Source organism: Papaver somniferum, chromosome 1 (genome assembly GCF_003573695.1).
Source record: "Papaver somniferum cultivar HN1 chromosome 1, ASM357369v1, whole genome shotgun sequence".
Taxonomy (NCBI): domain Eukaryota; kingdom Viridiplantae; phylum Streptophyta; class Magnoliopsida; order Ranunculales; family Papaveraceae; genus Papaver; species Papaver somniferum.
In genome coordinates, this window is record NC_039358.1 from 62,556,048 (window position 1) to 62,583,934 (window position 27,887).

The 27,887-nt window shown below is 36.4% G+C and overlaps 1 protein-coding gene and 2 long non-coding RNA genes across 5 annotated transcripts in view; 1 reads left to right on the plus strand and 2 right to left on the minus strand.

Moving 5' to 3' along the window:
• The window catches only part of LOC113289087 (probable replication factor A 73 kDa subunit), a 4,356-nt gene extending 974 nt beyond the window's left edge, over positions 1-3,382 (plus strand). Inside the window, exons 2-8 of one of the 3 annotated variants that reach the window (XM_026538262.1) lie at positions 644-858; positions 943-1,213; positions 1,677-1,776; positions 1,852-1,897; positions 2,103-2,263; positions 2,362-2,480; positions 2,902-3,382. In XM_026538262.1, the coding sequence (XP_026394047.1) occupies positions 1,748-1,776; positions 1,852-1,897; positions 2,103-2,263; positions 2,362-2,480; positions 2,902-2,906 (360 nt within the window). In that variant the 5' untranslated portion in view covers positions 644-858; positions 943-1,213; positions 1,677-1,747 and the 3' untranslated portion in view covers positions 2,907-3,382. The remainder of the gene's footprint in view (positions 1-643; positions 859-942; positions 1,214-1,676; positions 1,777-1,851; positions 1,898-2,102; positions 2,264-2,361; positions 2,481-2,901) is intronic. The other 2 variants (XM_026538267.1, XR_003330853.1) reach the window with 2 other exon arrangements.
• Positions 3,383-19,245: 15,863 nt separating this feature from the next.
• LOC113289108 lies at positions 19,246-20,706 on the minus strand. The gene is made up of 2 exons (XR_003330859.1): positions 20,345-20,706; positions 19,246-19,643 (listed from the first exon to the last, which is right to left on the minus strand). It is a non-coding gene; the product is annotated as an uncharacterized LOC113289108 (long non-coding RNA).
• Positions 20,707-22,817: 2,111 nt separating this feature from the next.
• On the minus strand, positions 22,818-25,743 carry LOC113289104. The gene is made up of 3 exons (XR_003330854.1): positions 25,575-25,743; positions 25,435-25,478; positions 22,818-23,564 (listed from the first exon to the last, which is right to left on the minus strand). It is a non-coding gene; the product is annotated as an uncharacterized LOC113289104 (long non-coding RNA).
• Between the last annotated feature and the right edge of the window lie 2,144 nt (positions 25,744-27,887).

Consider the following 27,887-nt stretch of genomic DNA (forward strand, 5'->3'; position numbering starts at 1 on the left):
TTTTTTTTTTTTTTGGATTTGTATTGTAATGCTAATCAAACGATTAGTATTGATTGGTGTCTTGGTGATGGGTGTTATCTATGGATTCAATTAACACCAGTAGTTTTGTTTTTTTGATCTGTCACTTGATTATATTCTGGCAGCGATGGATTCAGTTAGAGCCCGTAGTTAATTTTACTTTAGTAGGGAACATTGTTTCCGTGTCTTTAAAATCCATTTGTTTCACTAAATTTACCGTGTAGGATTGAACCATATCAGTTAATAAAAGTTCTTGTCATTGCTGAAATATTCTCTTTTGTCAATAAAAGACACTAAATAGCCATGGACAATTTGATATTGTCAATAAAAACCATTTCAATCCATTCTTACCACATAATATATTTTCGTTAGTCACAAGTTTTATTTTTACACCCTGAAAAGATCTCCCATTTAGTAGAGACCCTGGAAAGATTTATACAACCAGAAACATTCTGCAACTTGGAATCTCACTAATAACACGTACTACATACCAGTCACAGTACCACTTATCTCGGAGGCTGTTTCATTAGCTCATGAATTTTACAGTTATGTTAATTTTAATTTACAGTGTCTTTGGACCCTAATTTTTGAATTGTAGTCTGATATTTGGTTTAAATTCATGTAGCTTCCCAATCAAATAGAGAAATGGTGTCACAGGTTACTTGCAATATTCATAAGGTTGGACCCTCAGCCACACAGGACACACTCAAGAGCTTATGATCGCTTGACGAAGGAAAAACAAGCATCGTTACCATCCGTGTTACCCGGAAATGGGAAGAGTTGGACTTCATGTCGACCAACGACGTTACCAGCATTGATATGGTTATTGTTGACGAGTAGGTAACAATCCAGACTAAATAGGCACATAAATAAATTTGAATAAATCAATTAAATTGGGATGTGCTAACACGTTCATTGGTATAGGGGGAAGAATTGCACGTTGTCATACCCAAAAATCTTATTTGGAAGTTTGATAAGCTGATTCGGGAGGGGTATCTGTACTCTATGCAGAAACTACACTTGGCCACTGCTAAGCCCAAGTTCCGTCCTGCGCACAATGAGAAGCGGGCCTTCTTCCGGAGAACCACCTCTGTTTCTGCTTTGGATGTGTATTCTGTGTCCATTATTCCCTAGAAATTCTTTTTCACTGAGCTTGAAGCCATAGAATCAAACCTCCAGAACATACATCTTACAGGTAAATTGAAACTGAATGATATACATGTGTTGTTTCTCATTTTAATGACCATGTTTGAACCTAATCACCGATAGAAGTTCCACATTGCATTATCGCATAACAGGAATCACATTTTCAGTTGACCATGTTTCATTCAAGTGAAAGAAATTAACAATTTACATTGTAAGTATGTACTGTGATTGCTCTTATATATGCAATGTATGTAAATAAGATTCATATTTCTAAATTTGGGGGAGTTTAAGTGTACCATTTGATTCTTTGGTTCCAAATTGCTGATTTATAGTCAACCCAAATGATATGTGTATTTTGCATATAGGTGACCTGTTGTTATATGTGAAATATGTGTTCTTATGTATCTTTTGATCAGATCATTATCCTATTTTCACCCACCTTATTTGGTTACACTAATTTTATCTGTGACACCTGCATTTTTTTCATGACCTTTACCACATTTATGATGCAGATGTGGTTGGGTTCTTAAAAACTGTCACGAACATCCAGGTGCTTCAAAGGTCCGGTGGGCAACCAAGCCGAATGCGCGAGATCACAATTGAAAATCTCAGGTGAGCTAACTTTGACAAACAAATGATTAATCCCTCAGTGTGAATGCATAATCGAATTCTTTTTTCCTGCCACAGGGGCACAACTATGAAAATTGCTATATGGGGTTCTGCCGCCAACCAAGTAGGGAATGACCCAATTGATTGCGAATCCGTCCCCCGTCTTTGGATTAATAACAACTTTTAGTCACTTTATGTGATAAGGAATCCTGCTTTTTTCCTTGGACATCAACACAGAATTGGGTTTTTAGAGAAATCCATACTTGCATGTGTGCATACTTATATAAACCAATGCCTCATTTTCGATTTATGTCCATGTTTATATGCAGGCCGCCAACGTTCTCATATGTAACGCCACCACCACCCATGTGCTGATTGAAAATGGTTGGCACTATCTTACCTGCCATCGGTGTAGCAAGAAGGTTATGGGTGACGATGGAGACCTTCGGTGCACTAAATGTGAAGCCAAAGTTGAAATGCCCATTGCAAGGTAATCACTCAGAACCTAACTTTCAAAGAGTCGGAAATGTCGAAAGTTATCCATCACTTAACCAATGCACGGGTCAATTGTTCCTTTTTGCATCACAGGTTCATGGTCCGCTTTGAGGTGGAGGACCACACTGGCACCACAGTGTTTGTAGCTCTCGATAGTGAAGTTCAGAAATTGGTCCGTTCTACCGCAACTGAGCTCACCAGGAGCGTCAGAGGTAAACCCGTCTCTAGATTTTGGGTTTGATGACATATTTTGCATATGACATTAGCTTGCAAACTTTCATTCTTTGCAACTGAGTTTTGGTCTACCCATGTGTGCATACTTATATACGATAAATCCGTTTGTTATTTTCATCTGTAAATATTATTGAAAGTGATGTGGAGTCTTTCATCTGTCACCAAGTAAATTTAAGAAAACACCAAGATGGTCAAATCTTAATTGGTAATTTTAAAAAAATTAAAAGAGTTCAGAGGAGAGTTTAGTAGGGAAGTTGAATTGAATACCTGAGGAGATTGATATTTATAGACCCAAGTGTGTAATCATCGCTAATTCCCTCATCATAAGTATATTATTATGTCTTATTAATTCCTGTTCATCCATCAAACTAATGTTTCATTCAACCCTTAATATCGCAGGATAATGCAAAATCTGCGATAATATCTGGATTCTCGCAGATACTAAAGCAAGCTGTTGATTTCCAAATTACTATCAATTCCTTCAACATGAAGCAAAAAATACCTTCCAGCTTCACCGTCACCCGCATTCACTCCCCTACTCTGCCAGGCAAAGGTGTTTTGGCGACTGTGAAAGTTGAAGCGGATTCAGACATTGTTGATGTACCACACACGAAGAAACCTCGCCTTGACGAAACAACTGGGGTGGAGGATATTAAGGATGAAGTATCCGAATGAGTTGGGCATCGCCAATGGATTATATATGAATAAAACATTACATGAATCTTTGTCCAATATTGTTATTTGCTTTCTGTTTTCTTTGTTTCAACTCCATGTTTTGCAGTTTGCTTACGGCCTTGATAACAGTTATGCTCTATTATCAGGTTCCACGTTACAACACTAGGTCTTTTTTTTATAAAAGTTTCAGAACCTTAATTGTCCACACTTCGTGATGGTACTTTATATAGTTATTACTGCGTCTCTTACACTTTGTAACTCTGTTTTTTATAGTCGCATGCTTACTTATGGATATCTTCTTTTTATATTTTGTTCTTAAGAAACATATAATGATGTAGGTTTATGAATATTGGAGTAATACAAGAGTATGAGACGCAGAAGTAGCAATACAGGGTGCTATTGTCAAGCAATGAGTAAGAAGACAAGCTATTGCAGACTAACACCCCAGTTGAACTCTATGAGATGTTTAATCCATAAACAAAATGGAAATCCTGCAAACCTTACAAGTTCAACTTGGAAGGCTATGCAAAAATGTCGCCATAACACAGAGATTACGCTACACTTGGCAGAATAGTCGCCAACAGGGTATCCTAATCAACTGCATAAAACAGTGGCATCATAGGTTGTCAAAAATATGAACCAAAAACCTTCAATTTTTTCGCCACTCCAATAACGAATGTCTGTATCGAAAATGGTGTAAAGTCTATAATCTCATTTCATTTTAAATTGGCACCACATGGCCACCTCCATTGTTAGTATTCAACTTTTTTCCTTATTTCCACTCATCTATGATAGATACCACATTTCTAATAGCATCTTATAATATATATGCTAAACTATCATACGTTCTTGCTTACATGGATTAATCATATACTATCATAAGTCATCATATACCCAATGATGCCACCGTCACCCATCCTTCTGTTGACTACTAACACGAATGTGATATGCTTATATATCTTCCAACTCACTTGCATGCCTCCACCTCACTTTAGTAACTTCCACATCTATAGTTATAAATATAATTGAAATTTAAGATGGACTATTGGCATTTTGAAAGAAACATGCAAATACATTGTGGGCACTGAGAAACTATTCCATTATACACATTAACGTTACAACGTCTATTTAAGGGTGTGGAGAGATTGAGATGTAGCACATATCTTCCAACTTCAGAATGGCAGCACAAATCAACTGCAGGGTAGCAAAGTACATGATGTCATATCTCAAGAGCCAATCACCCGGAAGAGCATCACTACAAGGTATAACCACTGATTGAAAATATTAAATACGAATCCCTCTTTTGGTTGCATTTTATATTGAATGAACAAGGAAAGTTTTCACATGTTTTAATTTTTAGCATTCTATGGCATTTGTAGGAACTTTCTCAAAGGAATTGAACAACCACAACATGGTGCATAACGTTCACAGGAATCAAGCTACCATCCTGCATATGAACGAAAACACGGGATGACGATTTCTATGCTAACTGAAAAGAAAGTGAATTCCGTGATTGAGGTATGACATGATATATATTGACCGCATGACTTTCACTCAAATAAATCGACACGATATCATTACAGGATGAGGATCCATTATCAACTACGGTGTTACCCGGGATTTTTAAATCATCATCGTCCCTGTATTCCAACCTCCATTGGATTATCAAAAGATTCAAAACACTTAAATCAAAAATCCACTAAGCTGCAATTCAATTTACCCATTAGAATTTTAAGGAATCGATTTAAAATGAAGACAAACATCTCAGTTTTCATCCGGATTGAAAAAATTTGATGGTATTAAGCCGATTGAAGTTATTGCTTTGTGTATTTTCTCAAATGATGAACAGTATTGGAGGTTCATCCTAATCGTTGAATACCAACAACATAATCCGCTTTAAAGTGCGTGGATGGTATTTAGCCGATTTGAAGTTTTAACAAAGAAATTTTCATTCAAAAAAAACAACAAACTGTGGCTTGCGCGGTAAAAACAATATCCAGTACCGACAGCAACGCACCGAAAAATTATACGGTGATATATAGCCCGTGCCGCAAGGCACGGGTGATTCCCTAGTAGTAGACGTAGTAGTACTCTTTGCAATCAAACCACAAATCAACTACTTCCTTGCCTTTTGCAATAAAAAAGGTTATCGATTTCTTAAAATCAGAATGAAATTGATTTCTTTCTCCATGGGTATAGGACCCCAAGTTGTTGTAAGTTCTAACCACATGCAACAAGATTCATCTCTCGTCAACCTTAATTTGGAACTAATAACAACCGAGTAAACCTCTAAATTTCTCTTAACAACTTCAATCACCACCAATAAACGACACAACAAAGTAAGCTTTGATTGTGATTAAAAGATAAACAAAAAATTGCAACAACACCTTTGGACACTTCGGAAAAAAAGCAAATGAAAACCAGAGGAGGAGAAGGCGAAATGGGTAGAAGAAGAATGGATCTCTCTGGTTTCTTACCCCAATTTGCTATGTTAAACTACCATATTGCCCTTATTGATCGGAGATTTTGTTTTCTGACCGTGGTCAATAAACCAAAATGCCTCCTGTTACCATATCTGTAAGATTTGGGCACGCGTTCCATTTAGTTAACTAAAGAATGTAATTTTTGCATTTTACTTTGACCTTTTAGTTTTTTAACTTTTGTTCTTTCATTTATTACTGAGTATTACTAGTAAATGACTTGCTTTAGGTTGTACCAGTGCACCCCATAGCTTCTCCAGTCACATATGGATGGAACCCCAGCCAACCACGTCAAAATGCAATCCTTCGCTAATATTGTGGATGGAGGTTAAACAGAATACCTGTTAACTGTAATTGATTTTACTTTTTTTCGGGTGCCATTGGCCCAACAAGAGAATCGTATGATATTAGGTGGAAATATACGAAGGTCTATTTGTTTTGTATGGAGACCAATTTTGATGATTACTTAAAAAATGTCTTGTAGAGTTTCGTCGGTCCCAACTGCTGCAGCAGTTATCTAATTTATATATCATCGTTGGAGCGCGTGGTTGACTCCATATATATATATACACAAGAGTATTGTATATTAGGGCTGTCAATGGGTACCCATTACCCGGATCCGGACCCGGACCCGGTATATTAGGGTCCGGATCCGGATCCTAAAGTTGGACCCATTAGCTACTTAGGACCCGGCGGGTAATTACCCGATTGGACCCGAATTTAAACGGGTCTAAACGGGTAATACCCATTGAGTATACGCGGGTATCGGGTACCCATTTATTCGTTCTTTTACTCATGTTTTTAGCAAAATTATAAGTATTTTTTCTAGTTTTAGCTTTGATATTTTACTCATTTAAATTTTTTCTCTTACATTTAATCTTTATTTAGTACATTCATAAGAAATAATAATATTTTTTTATAAAAATTACTTAAATCCAAGCTAAAAAGAGAAATATATTAAGTTTTTGAGATTTTTTAAATAGTTTTCTTTAGACCCAATGGGTACCCGGAATCGACGGGTACCCGAATATTTAAACGGGTCCGGTTCTGGGTCCACAAATTTAGGAACCGGACCCGGAACCGCTAGGAACCGGACTCGACCTTTATAAGTAGGGTCCGGGTCTAGTGATACCCGGGAGGACCCGGACCCGTTGACACCCCTATTGTATATATCCTGTGTCTACCACAACAAAAGCATTATAATTCGAAGAGAAGCCGGCCCTTTTGCGGAAATCACAAAGGTTTGTTTGTTTTCGTTTCTGGGTATTCTTGGATTTCGTAGTTGCAGGACAAATTCTGGGTAGGCCGAGAAATAATCTTTGTCGTCCAAAATTTCGAAAAATCTATGCCGTCATTTATTTATCATCGCTGAAGCGCGTGGTTGACTCCCCGATATATATATATATATATATATATATCGAACATGATTTACATTCCGCGTGTTGTCCTGACATCTCACAAGGGGTGGGACCCACGACAACCCCCTATAAATCCGTCGGGTCACTAGGTCTCTAATGTTTTGTGTCTTGCAGGACAACCCGCAGGAATGGGCCCGCGGGATGTCTATCAGTTCTGTATATCAATCTTTATACTGCAGTAGTGTTCGGTGTGTCATCCAGCGGCCAGGATACATCCTTTGTTATCAACTAGCGGCTGGGATCTCACCCCCTCTCAGTTCAATCCTTATTGTCGTCATTAGTGAGTGTTGTCTAGCCATTATTATCGTGGCCCACCAACTCTCTATCTAAATAGCTAAATATCTAGCATTATCTAACGCCCAGTTAGCGTTATATAAACATTGGGAATCTCTTTATGCAGAAACTACACTTGACCACTGCTAAAACGAAGTTCCGTCCTGCGCACATGAGAAGCGAGCCTTCTTCTGGAGCATCTCCTCCATCACTTCTTTGGTTGCTTATTCCGTGTACATCATTCCACAAAAATCCTCATTCACTGAGTTTGAGGACATAGAATCAAACCTCCAAAACATACATCTTACAGGTAAATCGAAACTCAACACTACAGCAGTGTGTTGTTTCTCATTTTAATGCACATATTTGAACCTAATCACCGTATTAGAAGTTCCACACAACATGATTAGCATGGTCAACAGGACAACTTTATAAATGCCTCAGAGAATCTGCTTCCAAATCAAAGGACAACTTGACATTATTTGTATATGTCTAATGAATTTTACGTTGCCCAACATTTTTCTTTCTGTGATAATGCATTTTTTGATTTCTGACCTTTGCAACCTTTCTGATGCAGATGTGGTGTATTAGAGCATTGCTTGGTCGAACTCGCATGCGTTGCTATCTCAAACATGTTTGTCAATGTTAGTGATCAAAACTATAAGTCTTGATTTCTAGTCTACTATAGCTAAGTCTCGGACTAAGATAGTAAGTATAGTTGAGCTCAAGGACTCCATGGCGATTCATCATACAAGACGAAGATCTACTCAAGGAACCGGTGGAACTTATCGACAAAAAAGTATGTGGAGACTTGAACTTATCTGTCACTCAAAAGTCTATATATTCTATCTCTTACTCTTTGAGACAAAAAGTCGTATGCTTGCTATATATATAGACTATTATTATACACATTTGGTATTTCGAGCCGAGTATACCTCGCCTATCTATATCTCGAAATATGTGTTGGTAAGCTTTTCGCTTCGACCAAGTTTATCTTTTCCTAGTGACGAACGTCATGATATGTTTCAATCACTTTGAAAATTGCTTTGACGAGAAATGGTGTAACAACTGTATTACGTCCCCTGAGAATGTTTCAATGATTGGAATGAGAGTTTAGATTACATAACCAATGGTGGACATAAACATTGTTGTGGAAACACAATTACTATTCCTTGAACTGAAGTTTTCCAACTTTGTTGATCAAGAGAACCGGAAGAATGCCAAGTGCCAAGTCCTACTCAGTCCACGAACTGCCGAAATTCTCATTCCGAGAAATTCTGCTGGAGTTGACAAACTAGTTGCGTGAGTACCAGTCCGCGAACCCAGTCTGCAAACCCAGTCCGCGAACCGGCGGAAGGTCTTTTGCCGAGATTTTCTACTGGAGTTTGTAAACTCTGCCCGGTTGTTTAAGTCCGCGAACCTAGTATGCGAACTTGAGAAGGTTATATATCTAAAGATGATTTCTGAACTTAAACTTAAAAAGACTAAGGAATGCTATTTTCAAATCGTGGCTATAAAAGTTCATGAACCGATTCAAATAAATCAAATCATCTTTGCTTCAATAGTGTCTTGTGTAGTTACATAAGATTTCCTTGCAATTGAACAACTCTCTAACTAGTTCAATTGAGTCATTTGAACTAGTTATGGTGAAGAAGAACATGGTTGATATGAAATGTTCATATGCCTAACCTTTTGGTTGACTATTGTTGAATCAATAATGTACACGTTTGGGTACGGTTGACAAACCTAGAAGCGTGCATTTCATTTGTGTATAACAAGCTAAGTTTTCGATCTAACGGTTGAGAAATATTAGCTTGAATCTAAATCAGGTTTTCATCTAACGGTGGATATTGATTGCTTTGTTACCAAGGCAAAACCCTGATTTGAAAGACTATATAAGGGTACATCTAGCAACTCTGCAAAACTAATCCCCACACCTTACGTGTGATACTAGTTTGCGTGCTAGAGTTGGTTCTCTTTTAACCTTTGGTTTTCTTCATCTAAAACCAGGTTAAACGACTTAAAGACTTCATTGGTATTGTGAAGCCAGACCGATACTACTTTTATCGTAGTTGTGTGATCTGATCTTGCATCTTCTATCATACGAGTACAATCATATTTATTGGATTGAGATTGATATCTCCGATAGGCAAGATATAAAAAGTAATCACAAACATCTTCGTCTCATTGTTTGTGATTCCGCAACATCTTGTTTCGCTACCATACGATTAAGATTGTTGTGAGGTGATTGATTAATCTAGGCTGTTCTTCGGGAATATAAGACCGGATTATCAGTTGGTTCCTGTTTGCCTTGATTATTATCAAAAGACGGAATAAAAACTTTAGGGTTTTTCTGTGGGAGACAGATTGATCCTTCGATGGACTTGTCTGTGTGAGACAGATTTGTTTATTGTCAAAGCCTGCGATTTTGGGTCGTAGAAACTCTTAGTTGTGGATGAGATCAGCTAAGGGAATCAAGTGCGCAGTATCCTGCTGGGATCAGAGGCGTAGGGAGTACAACTGTACCTTGGATAAGTGGGACTGATTGGGATTCAACTATAGTCCAGTCCGAAGTTAGCTTGGAGTAGGCTAGTGTTTGTAGCGGCTTAATACAATGTGTATTCAATCTGGACTAGGTCCCGGGGTTTTTCTGCATTTGCGGTTTCCTCGTTAACAAAATTTCTGGTGTCTGTGTTATTTCAGTTTCCGCATTATATTGTTTTATCTTTATAATTGAAATAATACAGGTTGTGCGTTTGGTCATCAATTAGTTTAATCCAACCTTTGGTTGTTGATTGTCATTGATTGATCCTTGAACATTGGTCTTTGGTACCGTCCAAGTTATTCATTGTATTTGATTAGAACTCGTAGGATCTTCTTGAGTAAATCAAATCAAGAGAGAGATATAAACTCGTTGATATACTTTTAATTGATTGAGTCTTGTTGATTCTCTTGAAAGTATATTCGAGTTTGTCCATACAGATTGCTAAGCGAAATATTGGGTGGTGTTGTTAGACCCCCGCTTTTTCAATTGGTATCAGAGAAGGCAAACACGTTTAGACCTTATCAGTCTGTGTTTGTGGCGATCTAAGTCTGAGGACAGAATCTCATATACGCATACCAAGATGTCTTCTAAAGCCTTTAACCATGCCAAATGTCTTGGAGATACCTCAAAGGATCACTCCTTAGCAGATTATTCTGAATCCCGAGGTAGGAACGTTGTCCCATCATGTGTTGAAAACTCTCTCTCTGATGAGACATTTTGTATTATGGCAACAGCTGAAATGAAGCTTACCAGAATTTCAGAATGCTCTATTGAGTTTGTTGATTTCAATAATCACGAACAACTCATTGATAAATTTGAAAAGTCTCTTGATCGAGAACATGAACTCTACAATATTATTGAGTCCTTCTCAAAGAATTTTGAGAAACTTATTCAAGAATATACTCAATAGCGTGAAAAGATTAGTGTTCTTGAAGATATTGTTAAGTAAGGCTCAATTAGAGAGAAACGTTTGATCGAGACTCATTCATCAGAACTTAACAGACTTCGAGTTGAGAGAGAGAAATTTGAAGCATCACTTATTCTAGCCCATGGACAATGTAAATCCTTGGAAAAGGAAAACTCTGTCTTAAGGAGAAATTCTTCTGCACAAACTAATTCTCATGTCGTATTTTTCTGGACTGAGTGATAATCAAAGAAAGAAGGATAAACAAAGACGACAGTCATTCAATGAGCTAAATGCTCATACTTATGTAGATTAATCACAAGGTTGATATCTCATCCAACAAAAATCCTAGTTGTGTGAGAATTGAATAGGTATACTCTTTGCAAAGTAACTCTGATTATCTAGCTAATTTCTTATCGTTCTTAGACAGATAATCAGTTATATACTTTTACATGAGTATTTTGATCCTTTCTTTTATACTTGTTCTTGTTTTGTTTTTGCTGTCAAACTTGGTTTTCGAAAACTACATGTTTTTCATGGGCTTTTAAGTCATCCACGTACGGGTTTCGGTTTTGTCTCATATACCTGTCTTGTAAACCCTATATACCCTTCCTATTGAGTTAAATATCTCACTCTAGGTTTCTCTTCAATGTCGTCTTCTTCTTGCTCGTGGGATTTTCCTGAAGACTTCGTTGACAATGATATATATTTTGTGTTTGATAAAGAGAAAGGAACCCTTGTTAAAGTTGAAAGATTGTTTCCTCAATCTCCTGATTCCTACTCAGATATTGGGGAGAAGATTCCAACTGATCCTGTTCTTGTTGCTCAGCAACTGTTTAGTGCAAAGAAGTGTGTTGATATGGTAAGATATGAGTTGAAAAAGGTTAATCATGCAAAAGATCTTCGAAACGATGATACCCTCTCTAAAAGTGCAATTGATGTTGTTGACCACAAGCTCAAAGACCCTATGTCTCGTGAGGATTCTGAACCGTCCATATGATCTTAGTTCGTGTTCGGGATAGCACTTGAGTCTGTTTTTCTTTGGCTTCTTTTGCTTATATTGCCTAGTATGTCTTCCTTTTGGCTTAGTTGGAAGAATAAGTAGTGCTTTGAATAGCGATGATTGTGACTACACATAGCTATTATTTTCATCTTCATGTTTTTAGGTTTTTGGTTTAAATTCTAAAAATGTTTGTGGGATGATGTTTTGCAGTATTTAACATTTATGATTTGTTATATTGCAACTTGTTATGGGATATTGGTGTTTACGTCCGTGAACTATGTTATACCATATTTTGTCAAAAGTAAAGTCGTTCATGATCGGTATTCGTTTATTGATTAAGGAATGGATGGACTTTTGACATAAACAAAACTTAAGCCTATATTGTCAATTTTTGATGGAAGATAGGTTAAAATATTTTGTATCCAAGGATTATTGCTATTGTATATGCTTGTGCAACTGAATGAATCCTTGTGTATTCCACAGTATTGATCTTCACTGATCCATCTTTTTTATAATATTGTGAGGCTCCGTAATGTGTCTTATGTTGAGCACGATACAACCAAGTTGATTAATTTTTGATTACATTTGTTGGTTGTTCCATAAGGTACTTTATGTTGAGCATCTAGAACTAAATTAGTCATCTTGTTTGGTTATTTAGTTATTACTCCATAAGTTCTCTTGTGTTGAGTATATGAACGATTAAGCCAATCACTCTCTTGTATGGTTAACTTAGTCGTTGCTCCGTAAGCTTACTTATGTTGAGAACAATCAATTAAATTAATCATTTTTTGTGTTTAATTTGATTATATATTCCGATTAAATTAATAATGGGTTTACTTATGATTGATTTGATTGAGTTTTTGGATATAAAAATCATTCATATGGTTTTGGTGTCCAATAATATTCCTTCTTTTCTCTTGAAATTAAGGTCGCTCGTTGTTGTTCTTTCGGGAATGACATCAAATAGGGGAGAGTTCTTTTGAACTTGTGTTTAATGGTCATATCTTGAGGGGTGTGCGGCTGTGGAATCTTAGAGGGGTTATCTTGTATATTTAAACTCCTTGATGAATGTTGTTAGCTTTGGATATATGATTGCATCTAGATAAGATGATGTGTGTTTCCTTCCCTCAGTCATGAAATGTCTCTTACGGAAATTTCATCAATGATCCCGTTCTTGTACCTTTACCAATTTTATTGACAAAAAGGGGTAGAATTAATATGTAGTTCACACTACAAATACATATGGTTCTCGGATCATTGTGTAAGGGGGAGTGGTTTCCATGTGAGATAGAGTATTGACTAAGAGGAGTGATACATATCACCATAGTATTATTGTTAAAGTTGTGATACAATTGAACTTTGACATTGTATAATAATACTATGACACTGTATAACAATGATCGAGAATTATATTTTCTCATTGTTATAGCTACGGATCTTCAAAAACAATGGTGCTAAACTTACAACCTTTGGGATCACTGGAGTACTTGGAAGTGACAAAGATTTCGAGGAATGTTGAAGATTAGACATGTGGAATAGGAGCTACTAAAGTTTCAGTATCTTTTTTGTATTCCATATGTATTAATAGTTTTCTCACTAAAATTGACAAAGGGGGAGATTGTTAGAGCATTGCTCGGTCGAACTCGCATGCGTTGCTTTCTCAAGCATGTTTGTCAATGTTAGTGATCAAAACTATAAGTATTGATTTCTAGTCTACTATAGCTAAGTCTCGGACTAGGATAGTAAGTGTAGTTGAGATCAAGGACTCCATGGCGATTCATCATACAAGACGAAGATCTACTCAAGGAACCGATAGAACTTCTCGACAAAAAGGTATGTGGAGACTTGAACTTATCTGTCACTTAAAAGTCTATCTATTTTATCTCCTACTCTTGAGACAAAAGTCGTGTTGATATATAGACTTTCATTATACACAATTGCTATTTCGAGCCGAGTTTATCTCGCCTATCTATTTCTCGAAATATGTATTGGTAAGCTTTCGCTTTAGCCGAATTCATCTTTACCTAGTGACGAAAGTCATGTTATGTTTCAATCACTTTGAAAATTGCTCTGACGAAAGATGGTTTGTGAATAACGGCTATATCCGTCCTCTGAGAATGTTTCAGTGATTGAAATGAGAGTTTAGATTACATTACCATTGGTAGGATATACGCATTGTTGCAGAAACACATATATGTATAAGCCTTATTCCTTGAACCAAAGTCTGCGAACTTTGTTGATCAAGAGAAATTGAAGTGGCGTGAGCCAAGTCCGCGAACTCAGTCTGCGAACTGGCGAAGTTCTCAAACCTGAAAATTTCTGCTGGAGTTTGTGTACTCCTTCCATGAGCTTAAGTCCGCGAACCCAGTCCGCGATCTTGAGCAGGTTATATCTAAAACCGGTTGTTCTTGAACTCATGTTTAAATAAACTAAGGAATGCTTTTGCAAACCGTGGCTATAAAAGTTCACGAACCGATTCAAGTGAATCAAATCATCTTTGCTTCAATTGTGTCTTGTGTAGTTACATAAGATTTCCTTGCAATTGAAAACTCTCTAACTAGTTCAATTGAGTCATTTGAAATAGTTATGGTGAGAAGAACATGGCTGATATGAAATGCTCATATGGCTAACCTTTTGGTTGACTATTGTTGAACCAACAATGTACACGTTTGGGTACGGTTAACAAACCTAGAAGCGTGCATTTCATTTGTGTATAACAAGCTAAGTTTTCGATCTAACGGTTGCAAATTTTAGCTTGAATCTAAATCAGGTTTTCATCTAACGGTGGATATTGATTGCTTTGTTACCAAGGCGATACCCTGATTGGAAATATTATATAAGGGAACATCTAGCAACTCTTCAAAACTAATCCCCACACCTTATGTGTGATACTAGTTTGCGTGCTAGAGTCGGTTCTTCTTTAACCTTTGATTTTCTTCTTCTAAAACCAGGTTAAACGACTTAAAGACTTCATTGGGATTGTGAAGCCAGACTGATACTACTTTTATCGTAATTGTGTGATCTGATCTTGCATCTTCTATCCTACAAGTACAATCATATTGATTGGCTTGAGTGATATCTCCGATAGGCAAGATATAAAAAGTAATCACAAACATCTTCGTCTCATTGTTTGTGATTCCGCAACATCTTGTTTCGCTACCATACGATTAAGATTGTTGTGAGGTGATTGATTAATCTAGGCTGTTCTTCGGGAATATAAGACTGAATTATCAATTGGTTCATGTTCACCTTGATTATTATCAAAAGACGGAACAAAAACTTTAGGGTTTTTTCTGTGGGAGACAGATTGATCCTTTGATAGACTTGTCTGTGTGAGACATATTTGTTTATTGTCAAAACCTGCGATTTTGGGTTGTAGCAACTCTTACTTGTGGGTGAGATCATCTAAGGGAATCAAGTGCGCAGTATCCTGCTGGGATCAGAGGCGTATGAAGTACAACTGTACCTTGGATAAGTGGGAACTGATTGGGGTTCAACTATAGTCTAGTCCGAAGTTAGCTTGGAGTAGGCTAGTGTCTTTAGTGGCTTAATACAGTGTGTGTATTCAATCTGGACTAGGTCCCAGGGTTTTTCTGCATTTGCGGTTTCCTCGTTAATAAAATTTCTGGTGTCTGTGTTATTACAGTTTCCGCATTATATTGTTTTATCTTTATAATTGAAATAATACAGGTTGTGCGTTTAGATCATCAATTAGTATAATTCAACCTTTGGTTATAGATTGTCATTGATTGATTCTTGGACATTGGTCTTTGGTACCGTCCAAGTTATTCCTTGTATTTGATTAGAACTCGCAGGATCTGCTTGAGTAAATCAAATCAAGAGAGAGATATAAACTCGTTGAGATACTTTTAATTGATTGAGTCTTGTTGATTCTCACTAGTCCATAAGGGGCTATAAATCACGCATGAAGACTGTTATAAACACATGATTTATAACGGTTTTCATCTTTTATTCGAACCGTTATTTATTTGGTATGACTTTTTAAAAATGACAAATAAGGAACGTTATTAAATACGACGTATCAAATTTGTGATTTAAAATCACATACGAAATCTGTTATTAAGTATCACGGTTATTATATGTAGCATTAAATAACGGTTGGTTTATGTCATTGAAAAATCACGGTTATAATATGTGAAGTACAATAACAGTTGATGCATGTCATTGAAAATCACGGTTCATACTCGTTATAATTCAAGGTATTTTCATTAAAAAAATTATCAATTCTAACATGATAGTTTTCATTTTCTGACTACTGATTCAAATTTTGGTATTCAGATATCGATTCAGATTCTGGCTACTAATTCAGATTTTGGGAATCTGAAATTCATTTAGAAATATAAAATCAGTTCAGATTTATATTTGGTGCATCAGAAATTCATCCAGATTAAAAAAAATAGATTAAAAATTGAGATTATTAATTGGAAAATTCAAACATAAATTGGAAGACATATATCCTAACAACCCAAGTTACATCCTGAAAATTAAAAACTTGATGGCTCTCCTCCAGTAGTCACATAGGCCTTGGGCCACTTAACAAACTCACCTCTTTTAACATTCTCAAGTACAGCATCATCATCTCTATCGCATAACATTGCACTTGGATCAAAAATTTCCTCAATCATGCTTAAGCAGCTTGTTCAGATTTTTCCTGAAATTTTGGTTCATGGATGTTATCAATAAACTTCTCCCAGTTTCTTTCTTACTGTATGTTGGCAACATCATTTTCTTTTCTTGCACAGATGAAACATGATTGACCAATCGCTTTTTGGTTGATTTTTGTGTTCTCCATACATAATGCAATGTAAGTATTTAATTTCCGCACTTGGCAAGGTTATAGAAATCCAAGAAAATATAGAATGACAGATGAACATAAGCTTAAGAAAAAAAACCAACTGGACTCATTTGAACAGAGTTCCAAATATCTTCTTTGTATTTATCAGGAACCACTTTCCAGGACTTATACCCCAACCCTATTTGCGATTGCGACCTTGTAATCTCTCCGATCCAGGTGGAAAATTGTGGTGGCTCGTTCCATTGCCCATGCTCATTAAAGAATACTGGCAAACACTCATCTAGGCTGGAAAAACCAGAATTATAATAAGTAATGAACCTTCTGTCATTTAGAAAAGAATGTATTTGAAGGAACAAAACTTCCTAGAGGCAGATAAATTGTAGTTTATATAGCTTAAAAAGTAAGGAAATTAATGAACAGATATCCAACATTACCACTATTGCTTTCATGAATGTTCTCAATTCCACTATCTTGTGAATTGGGAGCATAGTCTGATCCATGTGTCAACACAGTTCCAACCTGTTGGCTCCTTGAACTATGTTCACCATGACTTGATTCAAATACTATGGGGCTATGTCTAGGAGGAGAGGGAGGCCAGTCCAGTGTGGGTCTACATTCCCTTGAAAAATAAGTGATCATCTGAAACATCAACAAACATAATGAATACGCAAACAGAATTGTATATCAAGCAAAGTAATCACAATAATATAGTTCGATACAATTATTTATTGATAAATAACAATACTGGTTGAATCCATGATGTTAAACAAAGTTTCTCGGCATTCAAATACTGGATAATAATAATAATAATAATAATAATAATAATAATATGGCGACTACTATGCTCTAAACTAGCGGGAACATCAGTCCTTAAAGATATGACCAATTATCTTGGAAACCATCAGTTTGGAGTTGGAATTCCATGCGGAGGGGATGGCATCCTTCACTCTGTGAACCGCCTACTAGAATTGAAAGGTACTCAATCCGACATGACTATGCTTCTTGTCGACTTTACTAATGCTTTCAACATAGTTAGTCGTTCAGTTCTGGTTCGTGAAGTGCGAGAAAGATGTCCTAGCATTGCTAAATGTGTCGAATTCTGTTACGCGCGGCCTGCAAAGCTGTATTACAATGAACACACCTTAGCCTCATCGCAAGGTGTTCAACAGGGAGACCCTTTAGGTCCCTTGCTATTCTCTCTATCCCTTCACCCATTAGTATCCAAAATTGAAGCCCAATGCAAACTTGACCTAAATGGATGGTACCTGGATGATGGGACGTTAGTTGGCGAGACAACAGAAGTGGCTAAGGCGCTCCAAATTATACGTGAGGAAGGACCAACACGAGGATTACAGCTGAATATTCAGAAAACCGAGATTTTCTGGACATGCCCTGATCAGCGCTGCACCGACATCTTCCCTACAGTTATAGGAAAACCGGAGAACGGTGTTAGTCTGCTCGGTGGTCCAGTTAGCTTGAATGACGAATACTGTAGCAGTGTTATCCAACACAGAGTCGACAAAACGCTGAGATTGATGGACTGTGTCAAGAAGCTTGGGAATCCTCAGGCGCAGCTCCAGCTACTTCGGAATTGTGCAGGTGTTTCAAAGTTGTACTTCTCTGCACGAACTACACGGCCTCAATGTATGCAAGCAGCACATCAACAGTATGACGAATCCTTGGTCCAGTTCTTACAGTACTTGATTACGAGTGATGGGGATGGATTTGGCCACTTGAAGCAACGACTATCAACGCTTCCAATCAAATCTGGTGGATTAGGCGTCTACACCCTGTACGACACCACCCAATATGGCTTTTTGGCCTCATGCTATCAGACACAATTTCTACAGAGCAAAATTTTACAAGGTACGGGGTTATCTCCTAGACTTAGCCCTCACTTCCAATCGGCTCTCGATCACTATATTCAAATTTTTGGTTTATCTCCTTCATCTTTCAATATTAACGAAGTCACCCCACAACCCATGCATTTACTGGCTACTCGTTATTATGATGCTATCATGAAGGATATACCATCTAAATTTGTTATTTCCGAGCGTGACTCCATTCTATGGAAGTGCAATAAAAAGCCCCATGCCCAAGATTATCTAAAAGCACTCCCCATTCGTGGGCTTAACCAAGCTTTAGGGTCGCGGAAGTTCAGGTCAGTATTGCAATATCGTCTTGGCATACCACTATTTGCAGAAGGCAGTATTTGCTCATGTTGTAATCGGGTTATGGATCGGTTTTGGGACCATGCTATCCATTGTGCTAGTGAAGTAAGGTTAAAGTACCGCCATGATATGGTTAGAGATCTCTTTGTTGAGTTGTGTTATAAAGCAGGCGTAGCTTCTAGAAGAGAAGCCTCAATAGGTCACACCCTAAAGCCAGCAGACCTCATGATATATAACTGGGAGAATGGTAGGATATATGCTTTGATGTCACCGGCGTTTCACCATTTTCCAAAGGAGGGAACCGGGCCTTCACACCAGGTCAGGCTATCTTTGTAGCAATCACACGCAAACGCAACAAATACGCCGACGTATGTTCGGCGCATGGGTACGGTTTCGGAGTATTAGCCTTTACAACGTTGGGAGAGCTGAGCGAAGACATCATAACACTGTTGAAAAGATTGAAGAACTGCATGGCTAGTCACGATGTCAACAATAACTTAGGCAGTTTCCTTTTTCTTAGGTTAGGCATCATTATTCAGAGAGGCATTGGGGCGGCATTGGGGCGCAACTTGTTGCGCGCCTCCCTGCCAAATCATTGTAAATTCTTGTACATTTTCTAATTTTTAATAATAATAATAATAAGAAGAAGAAGAACGGACACCTAGCTCAGCTGGTCATCCTCGTTCCCCAAAGTTTCATGCGTTCCAGGAGGTCCCAGGTTCGAGCCCCCAATGGCGTAATATTGCAGAAATTAACATGGAAGGTAGAGTTAGTTTGCCCCCCTTGTGACACAATCTTAGCCCCCATCCGCTTCGGCTCCTTTGGCTAAGGCTCGCTGGTAGGCTAGCACAGCAACCTGTTCAATTAATGTAGTAGTATGTCGTTGGAGCTTAGCTTGTTAGGCAAAACACCTGTTAACTAAACACCACAGAACCGAACACTAACTATGACAATCACGTTCAAATAACCAAAAGCTTTCATTCAACACATCTGGAAACTCCAGCCAATTGATTTCCATTTCTATCACTGTAACCTTGTTCCATAAAGTTGAGAGGATGAGTACCCTTTCATATTCATCAATAATCAACTACTCTACCAACAGTCTAATAGTTCTATAGAATTAATTTGTTCTTTGGACCCAAAGGGTTTAAACATACAAACACCCAGTATACACGATAATAAAATCAAAATACCACTTGATATTACAAATCTACAACTATCCTATGTAACCCAGGTTCAGATTCAATCAAAGATGGTCTGAATCTTTTCAATCAAAAATCAAAATTTATTAAGCTAGAGACAAGCACAGGATTATACTATTATTAAACTATAACAATCCCATGTAACCCAATTTCACATTCAGTAAATTTAATCTACTATATAACCATGCGAATTTTCAATCAACGATAATCTAACAAGATTGTATTACTACAAAATTAGATCAATCCTATGTAAGCCAATTTCAGATTTAATCAAAGAGTCTAATATGAACTCATGCATCTTTCAAATCAAAAATCATAAGTTATTTAGCTATAGATAAGAATAAAAAAGATAAACCTTTGGATGTTTTTGATCTCTGGACTAACACTCCCACAAAAAAGATATATCTCTTCACATCTCTGAAATGATTTTAGGGTTGAACTTATAGTTGTTCCAAAACACCAAACGGGAATAATCCCTCCCAAAAGGATTTTCGTTTGATTTATCCCACCCAAAATGAAATTGTTAGGGTTCAAATCTAACAAAATAATTGACCGAGATTATTACTGTTAGATCTTCTTCTTCCATTCCTTCTCAATAGATTTTTGTTGACAAAGATTTTCATCCTACGGCTATGCAGAAATATTTCCAAATTTACAGAACAAATCTTCTCTAAATAACCCCTAATTTTCTGCCAAAATATCAGACGAAGGAAAAAAATTTTACCTTTAGATGAAGCGCTGAAGAAGGATCTAGACTAGGGAGAAAACTCCGGTTTACATCGTAGACATCAAACACACGCGTCTACCCCCTTTTTGTTTACACGCCACAAGGCCCACAACTAGACTTAATAAAAGAAGATAGGTGTACACGCGTCTTTCCCCTTTCTGTACTTCTTTCGTTTTTTATATTTTATAAGCAGCTTTGACTAGTTGACTATGATTGACCGATACCAATAGGTTGACTAATTAATTTATGAGTATAAAATTATATCCCCACATCCAGAAAAAATTTACTAGAACACCGATGTCACGGTGGGAGGACCGGTAGAAGAAATACAAAATATCGTTGATTGCATAACGCGTTATACATCATATTCTTTTTGTTGCAACGTTTTTTTTTTTTGAGGCATATATATCGTTTTAGTGGTTACATGAACCAAAATACGACTGTATAAACTGTTATGCATTTTTTTTGGTGGCTCCATAATTCGTTATACATCTTTTTTTTTTGGAATGATAGTTTTATATACTACATCCGTTTTAGTAAAAGAGATACTTTCAAGGTTTCATTTTTGCCTAAAAATAGGCCAAATTGAAAAAGTAAGAGTATCAATTTTCCTGAAACAGGGTGAAAATATCACTTTTTCTGAAACAGAATGTAAGTATCACTCTTTATGAAACGAAGCGAAAGTATCACTTTGAGAAAGTATCACTTTTCTTGAAACGGGGGGAAAGTATCACTTTTCCTGAAACGCGGCGAAAGTATCACCTTTCCGGTCGGTCGACCCAATTAAGATTAGAAATTAGAGTTACATAACATTTTTCAGTCGTTGCGATAATTTCCGGTTTAACTCGTAATCAGGTCGACCTTAGTTACATGGCATGTTGCAGCCATAGGGATAAGTGTCAAGCTTCGCTCATAATTATGAAGAAAACTGGAACTTCATCGTTTTTAATTGAGAAGATTTGCGTTACAATTTAGTTCCATAATCAAGACTCGACAGTTCAGTTGAAAATTTGACCAAGTCGGTAGATTTGTGTCAAAATTTAATTCCATCATCAAGTCTGAACACTTCAATTGACAATTTGACTGAGTTAGAACGAGTTCGACCAAAACTGAAGAAACTGGAACTTTATCCTTTCGAGTTGAGAAGATTTGTGTCAAAATTTAGTTACATATAATCAGGACTCGACAATTCAATTAAAAATGTGACCGAGTTGGGACGAGTTTGAGCAAAACTGAATAAACCGGAACTTCATCATTTCGAATTGAGAAGATTTGCGTCAAAATTTAATTCCATAATCAAGACTCAACAGTTCAATTGAAAATTTGACCGAGTTGGAAGATTTATGTCAAAATTTAGTTTCATAATCAATCAAGACTGGACACTTCAATTGACAATGTGACCGAGTTGGAATGAGTTCGACCAAAACTGAAGAAACCAGAACTTTATCCTTTCAAATTGAGAAGATTTGTGTCAAAATTTAGTTCCATAATCAAGACTCGACAGTTCATTTGAAAATTTGACCGAGTTGGAAGATTTGTGTCAAAATTTAGTTCCATAATCGAGACTCCACACTTCAAACGACAATTTGACTGAGTTGGAATGAGTTCGACCGAAACCGAGGAAACCGGAACTTTATTCTTTCGAATTGAGAAGATTTATGTCAAAATTTAGTTAGTTATAATCAAGACTCGAGAATTCAGTTGAAAATTTGACCGAGTTGGAACGAGTTTGAGCAAAACTGAATAAACCGGAACTTCATCGTTTCGAATTGTGAAAATTTGCGTCAAAATTTAGTTCCATAATCAAGACTCGACAGTTCAGATGAAAATTGGACCGAGTTGGAAGATTTGTGTCAAAATTTAGTTCCATAATCAAGACTGGACACTTCATTTCACAATTTGACTGAGTTGGAACAAGTTCGACCAAAACTGAAAAAACCAGAACTTTATCCTTTCAAATTGAGAAGATTTGTGTCAAAATTCAGTTATATATAATTATGAAAATTTGACCGAGTTGAAAGATTTATGTCAAAATTTAGTTAGACAATTGTAATAAAAATAAAAAATAATGTTTCAAATCAATATTTTAATCATAACTGAATATCCGAATAAAAATGAATAATTTCAACTAAGACCCAAGGTAAAAAATTCAAGAAGTACATAAGAAAAAATTGCAAAGTAACATTTTCATCGTAATGAAAAATTCCACTCAAAATCGAGTACTGATAATTTTTATCGCGAGTTACTGGTGTTGAACTTACGCCTCTCCTAATTTTCCAGTAACTAATAATCAGTACGCCTCTCCTAATTTTCCAGTAACTAACATCATAACTAATAATCAGTACAACACTTCGATAAAATGAAGCAAGAGTCCAATTCAAAAAACTTACTAACAGATCAGTTCAAGTAGACCTTTTTTTTTTGATGAGAAGAGAGAGTTTGTTTTATTAAGTTCAAGTAGACCTAAATGACACATAAAAAACAATAAGATGTTAACATATGGGAAGTAACTTTGAAAGATCTAGTGTCCAAGAAATTCAATCATATGCACAGCAGGCAGGACCCGTTAAACATATATGCTTCGAGTAGTTTCTTGAAAGCAATAACGATCGACATGATATCCTTCATTAAACACATAACTTAGACCGTTGTGCTTCTAAGAAGAATCATTGAAAATTATGATGATAATTTGGACCATATATTATTGTTACGCGAAAATTCACAACACTTCTTAAAGTGTGTAACATACCACCGAAAACGTTCAAGGAGACTACTTTCAGGTGAAAAAAGTCACCTATAGTTGTTGCAGGTATCCGTATCATACCTTGTAAAGCAATTGAACTCTTTCCTTTTTTAAGCAAACAAACAATTCAGGACGAGTCAGCCACGGCAAATAGTTAAGGAATAAAAGATGCATGAATAAAGGGCTGTAGACAACACAACAAAAGAAATGAAGGAACAAATTCTTGTGACTATATAGGAGATAGAGCCGACAAACACACCCGCTAAAGAAATACTAATAATAAGAGTAAAAGAGACAAAAGAAAGATTGTCAAGTGAAGAAAAAAGACCGCTCACCATCCTTGAAAAATGAATTATTAAAAAAGCTAAATTCAACTCTTTTCTTGTCATATTCTTCCTTGGAAGCAAAAGTAAGAGGACTACTGAATTACGATCAAAGAATGTAGTTATCAGTAGACTTCCTAGTATGTTTTTTTTTGTCATATTCTTTTTTAGGATATAGTGATGCTAACTGCTTAAGAAGCTCCTATACCACAACTGCACAATCTGAAAGATTTCTCTGCACAATCCTAAAAGGCCAAACTAAAGTTTTGCAGTAGCAGCATCGTGTTTACTATCCAGAACCACACTTTCAAATGAAATTGTAGTTTTGAGCTTCTATTTCTTAGTTTCCATACTTGCGTTAATCCACATTCTACCTTGGTGTTTTCTCTTTACTCAATTAAAACTCACGATCACAGCCGTTTATCAAAGATATATTGGTCAGTCATACAAATGCATGCGAAACAACCTGATAATCATTAGAAGATGGTGCACCGAATTAATCCTATATATGTTCTTCTCATCATTTCACTGATCTCAATTTTTTTGTTACGATCTGACTAGGGGAAGGGAAGCATTTAAGAGTAGTACTACTACACTGCCGGCCTGTGGTTGCAGTTTGCATCTTGTTGAACGTTTTCAAACACCAGCAGTTCAGAGATGCAAAATTTACAATAATTCATGGCAGCGTTTGGCTAAACAACATTTGGTAAAAGTTACAAGTTACAGAAATCACAAAAGTGAGGATTCTGAATTGATAGGGTATATCTCTAGCAAGGAAAACATGGCCAAAATGCTGTTAGGAATTGTGAATTTACGAAGCTTCTGGTTCTATAGACGATAAATAGATAATTCTTAAAATGCTGAAAAGTGTAAGCTAAACATTGTAAAGAAGCAAAAAGACATATAATAGCAGCCATCATATTGTGGGGTTAAGAAGCTGTTCATCTATGACCAAATAGATACAGTAAGGAAATCCACAATGGCAGACACCATACTGTGGGCTACAAACCTGCATTAACTTTGTTGAAGTCTTGAAGAGAACAAAGTTTTCTTCATCCTAATTTGCTGTAAGGTCTACCATATACGACTTCATAGATATAACATCAAATACATAAAACCGAGTAAAAACAATTGTGAACTTTTGGGGCAGATTATGACAAAGTCCGAATTATGATTTGTTGGCAATTTCATCCAATTTTTATGGAGCTATATGATGTTTCACATTGGTTTACCAAAAATTGTATCCAAGTCTCCATCTAATGCCAACCACTAGCAAACACTAAGCTATCCAAAACTGAGTCCGAATCTGTACAATTCTAAAAATTGGAAAAAAATGGCTTTGATGACTGATTATGATCACCTGATGGCTTGTTTTAATTGGAGTTTCTATCATGCACCAAAGTAATTATTTGTAAGAGATTATCAAGTTCATAAACTCCAAGTACATGATTACTTCTTACAATTGAAAAATCATAATTATTTTTTTTTGTCACAGATCTACAACTTCCAGTTGTAGGATGCCGATAACTCGTAAAGCTAAAAAGTAAATTAGTAATTCGATTCTTAGGATAGATTTGAAAACCCAATTTTCTGATTAACCAGACAGAAGCTTAGGCAAAAAAAAAAAAGATGGAAAGGGATTTGAAACTTACTTTAATTTATATCTTCTTCTTCTCCGATCTCCTCTTAAGTTTGTCTAGCAAAATAACAGAGACAAGGGTTTGAAGAAGTGAATTCAGAAACCAATTTCATTCAATCAAACTAATCAAAATCATTCCTTCCCAATTTCTACCTTAACCAATTTATCAAATCAAAATCTTTGGATGTGTAAATTGAGTCACCACCAAAGCAAAACCCAGATACAAAAAACAGACGGCGGGGTGAAGAGATGAACTCAGAATTTTTTTTTTCTTTTTTTTCTAATAAGAAAGGTGTTAACTCTCTTGCTAGTATGGGACTGATACGGCTCCATGGACTTGGCAAGTAAGCCGGTGTCTATGCTGAGCCATTGGTTAGCTATTATTGTGGTGCGTAACAGAATATTACTGGGGTATTAAAACTTTGATATATGACAGATTTATTATGTGATATAATGGTCCGTAAAAAATCACGAACCTATAAATTTATCACATTTTGAAATAACAGTTTTTTTGTGTTAAATAATGGGTCAACTATTTTCATATCACATGACATTATTTGTTTGATATCCCAATCACACAATTAATCTGTCATTTAAAAACATCATTTATGGTCCCTTCTGGACTAGTGTCTCTTGAAAGTATATTTGATTTTGTCCATATAAATTGCTAAGCGAAATATTGGGTGGTGTTGTTAGACTCACGCTTTTTCATGATGGGTTTCTTAAAAACAGTCACCAACATCCAGGTGCTTCAAAGGTCCGATGGGCAATCAAGCCGAATGCGCGAGATCATAATTGAAAATCTCAGGTGAACGCACTTTGACTTTAAAAGTAATGAATCCTGTAGTGCGAGTGCATAATCAAATTCTTTTTTCCTGCCACATGGGAACAACTATGAAAATTGCTCTATGGGGTCCTGCCGCCAACCAAGTAGGGAATGACCCAATTGATTGCGACTCCATCCCCCGTCCTGTGTTGGTTACCGTGTGCTCCACTTTTGTTAAGAACTACCAAGGTATCCCAAGTAACATGTTAATTAACTAATCCTATTTTTTTCAGGTTGTTTACCTACTTCATTTTAAAAAAAATCTCTAACTCTAAAGCATGCCAATTCAGGTCGAATCACCCTATCTTCAACCAATGCCACCAAAGTCTACGCGGATGCAGACATACCCGAAGTCGTTGAAATGCGAGAAAGGTTATCAAGTACCTACTTAATATCGTCTTTGTTTTGTACTGATCCTACTCCGTTATCACTGATTATGTTTGGGCTAATCAATGACCATTGTACGGTATGCAGATACCCCTATGTTAGACCACCCCGCCATATCACAATACCGACTAAGAAAGGAAAATTACCTATACATTTCAATCCTGACAACAGGAAAAAAATATCGCAACTGCTCACTACCAAATGGGATACTTCTTGCCAGGTAGTTTCTGTTGGAATCTTGCAACAATGAACAGTACGTTAAATGTATCAAAAATAATATGTAAAGAACTAATACGAAACAACTTTACCGAAATAACTTGACGAGGACAGAATCACAATTTCAACAAGTTGTCCTTAACACATTAGTTCGCGGGTATACTCGAATTGAGACCCTCACAGCGAAGATGTGTCCAGGATAAGATCGCCCGATATAACTTGAGTTAGCACAACGCAAGTTACCCTCTCTTCGAACTCAGCAACGGGAATGAAAGTAAAAACGTATGGAGAAAACCCTAGAATAAAAGAAGAATTTTCAGTGTATTTGTAAACAAAATTTCGATTTGTATTTATAAGATGAAATACTTGCAAATCAAGTTAGGTTTTGGTTTTTTTCAAAACAAGTAAAAAGAATTTACCCATAAATAAAACTCTTTAGAAAATACTTTTGGAATTAATATCCTAAACAAACTCGCTAAAAATTAAATCCGTGTAGAAAAGGGACTTGGTGCATGGCTTACGCGCATATTGCATGGGTAAAAATATGTATTTGTAAACAAAATTTCGATTTGTATTTATAAGATGAAATACTTGCAAATCAAGTTAGGTTTTGGTTTTCTTCAAAAACAAGTAAAAAGAATTTACCCATAAATAAAACTCTTTAAAAAATACTTTTGGAATTAATATCCTAAAGAAACTCGCTAAAAATTAAATCCGTGTAGAAAAGGGACTTGGTGCATGGCTTACGCGCATATTGCATGGGTAAAAATATGTATTTTTGTCCACCCGCTCCACCCACATTGTTTTACAACATATCCATAAGAATATGGTTATATAGTGGAGCTCTTTCTCTTTTATACCCAATGTGGGACTAAAGATAGATTCATTCACTCATAAAATGAGCAAGTATCCTTGGACCCATAGGTCACTAGTAAAACCACACCAAGATCAAAACATTTTTTTTTATTAAAACTCATTTTTCTCCAACAATCCCCCACATGAATGAAATCTCGGAATACGAAAAAATCAGAGTAAGG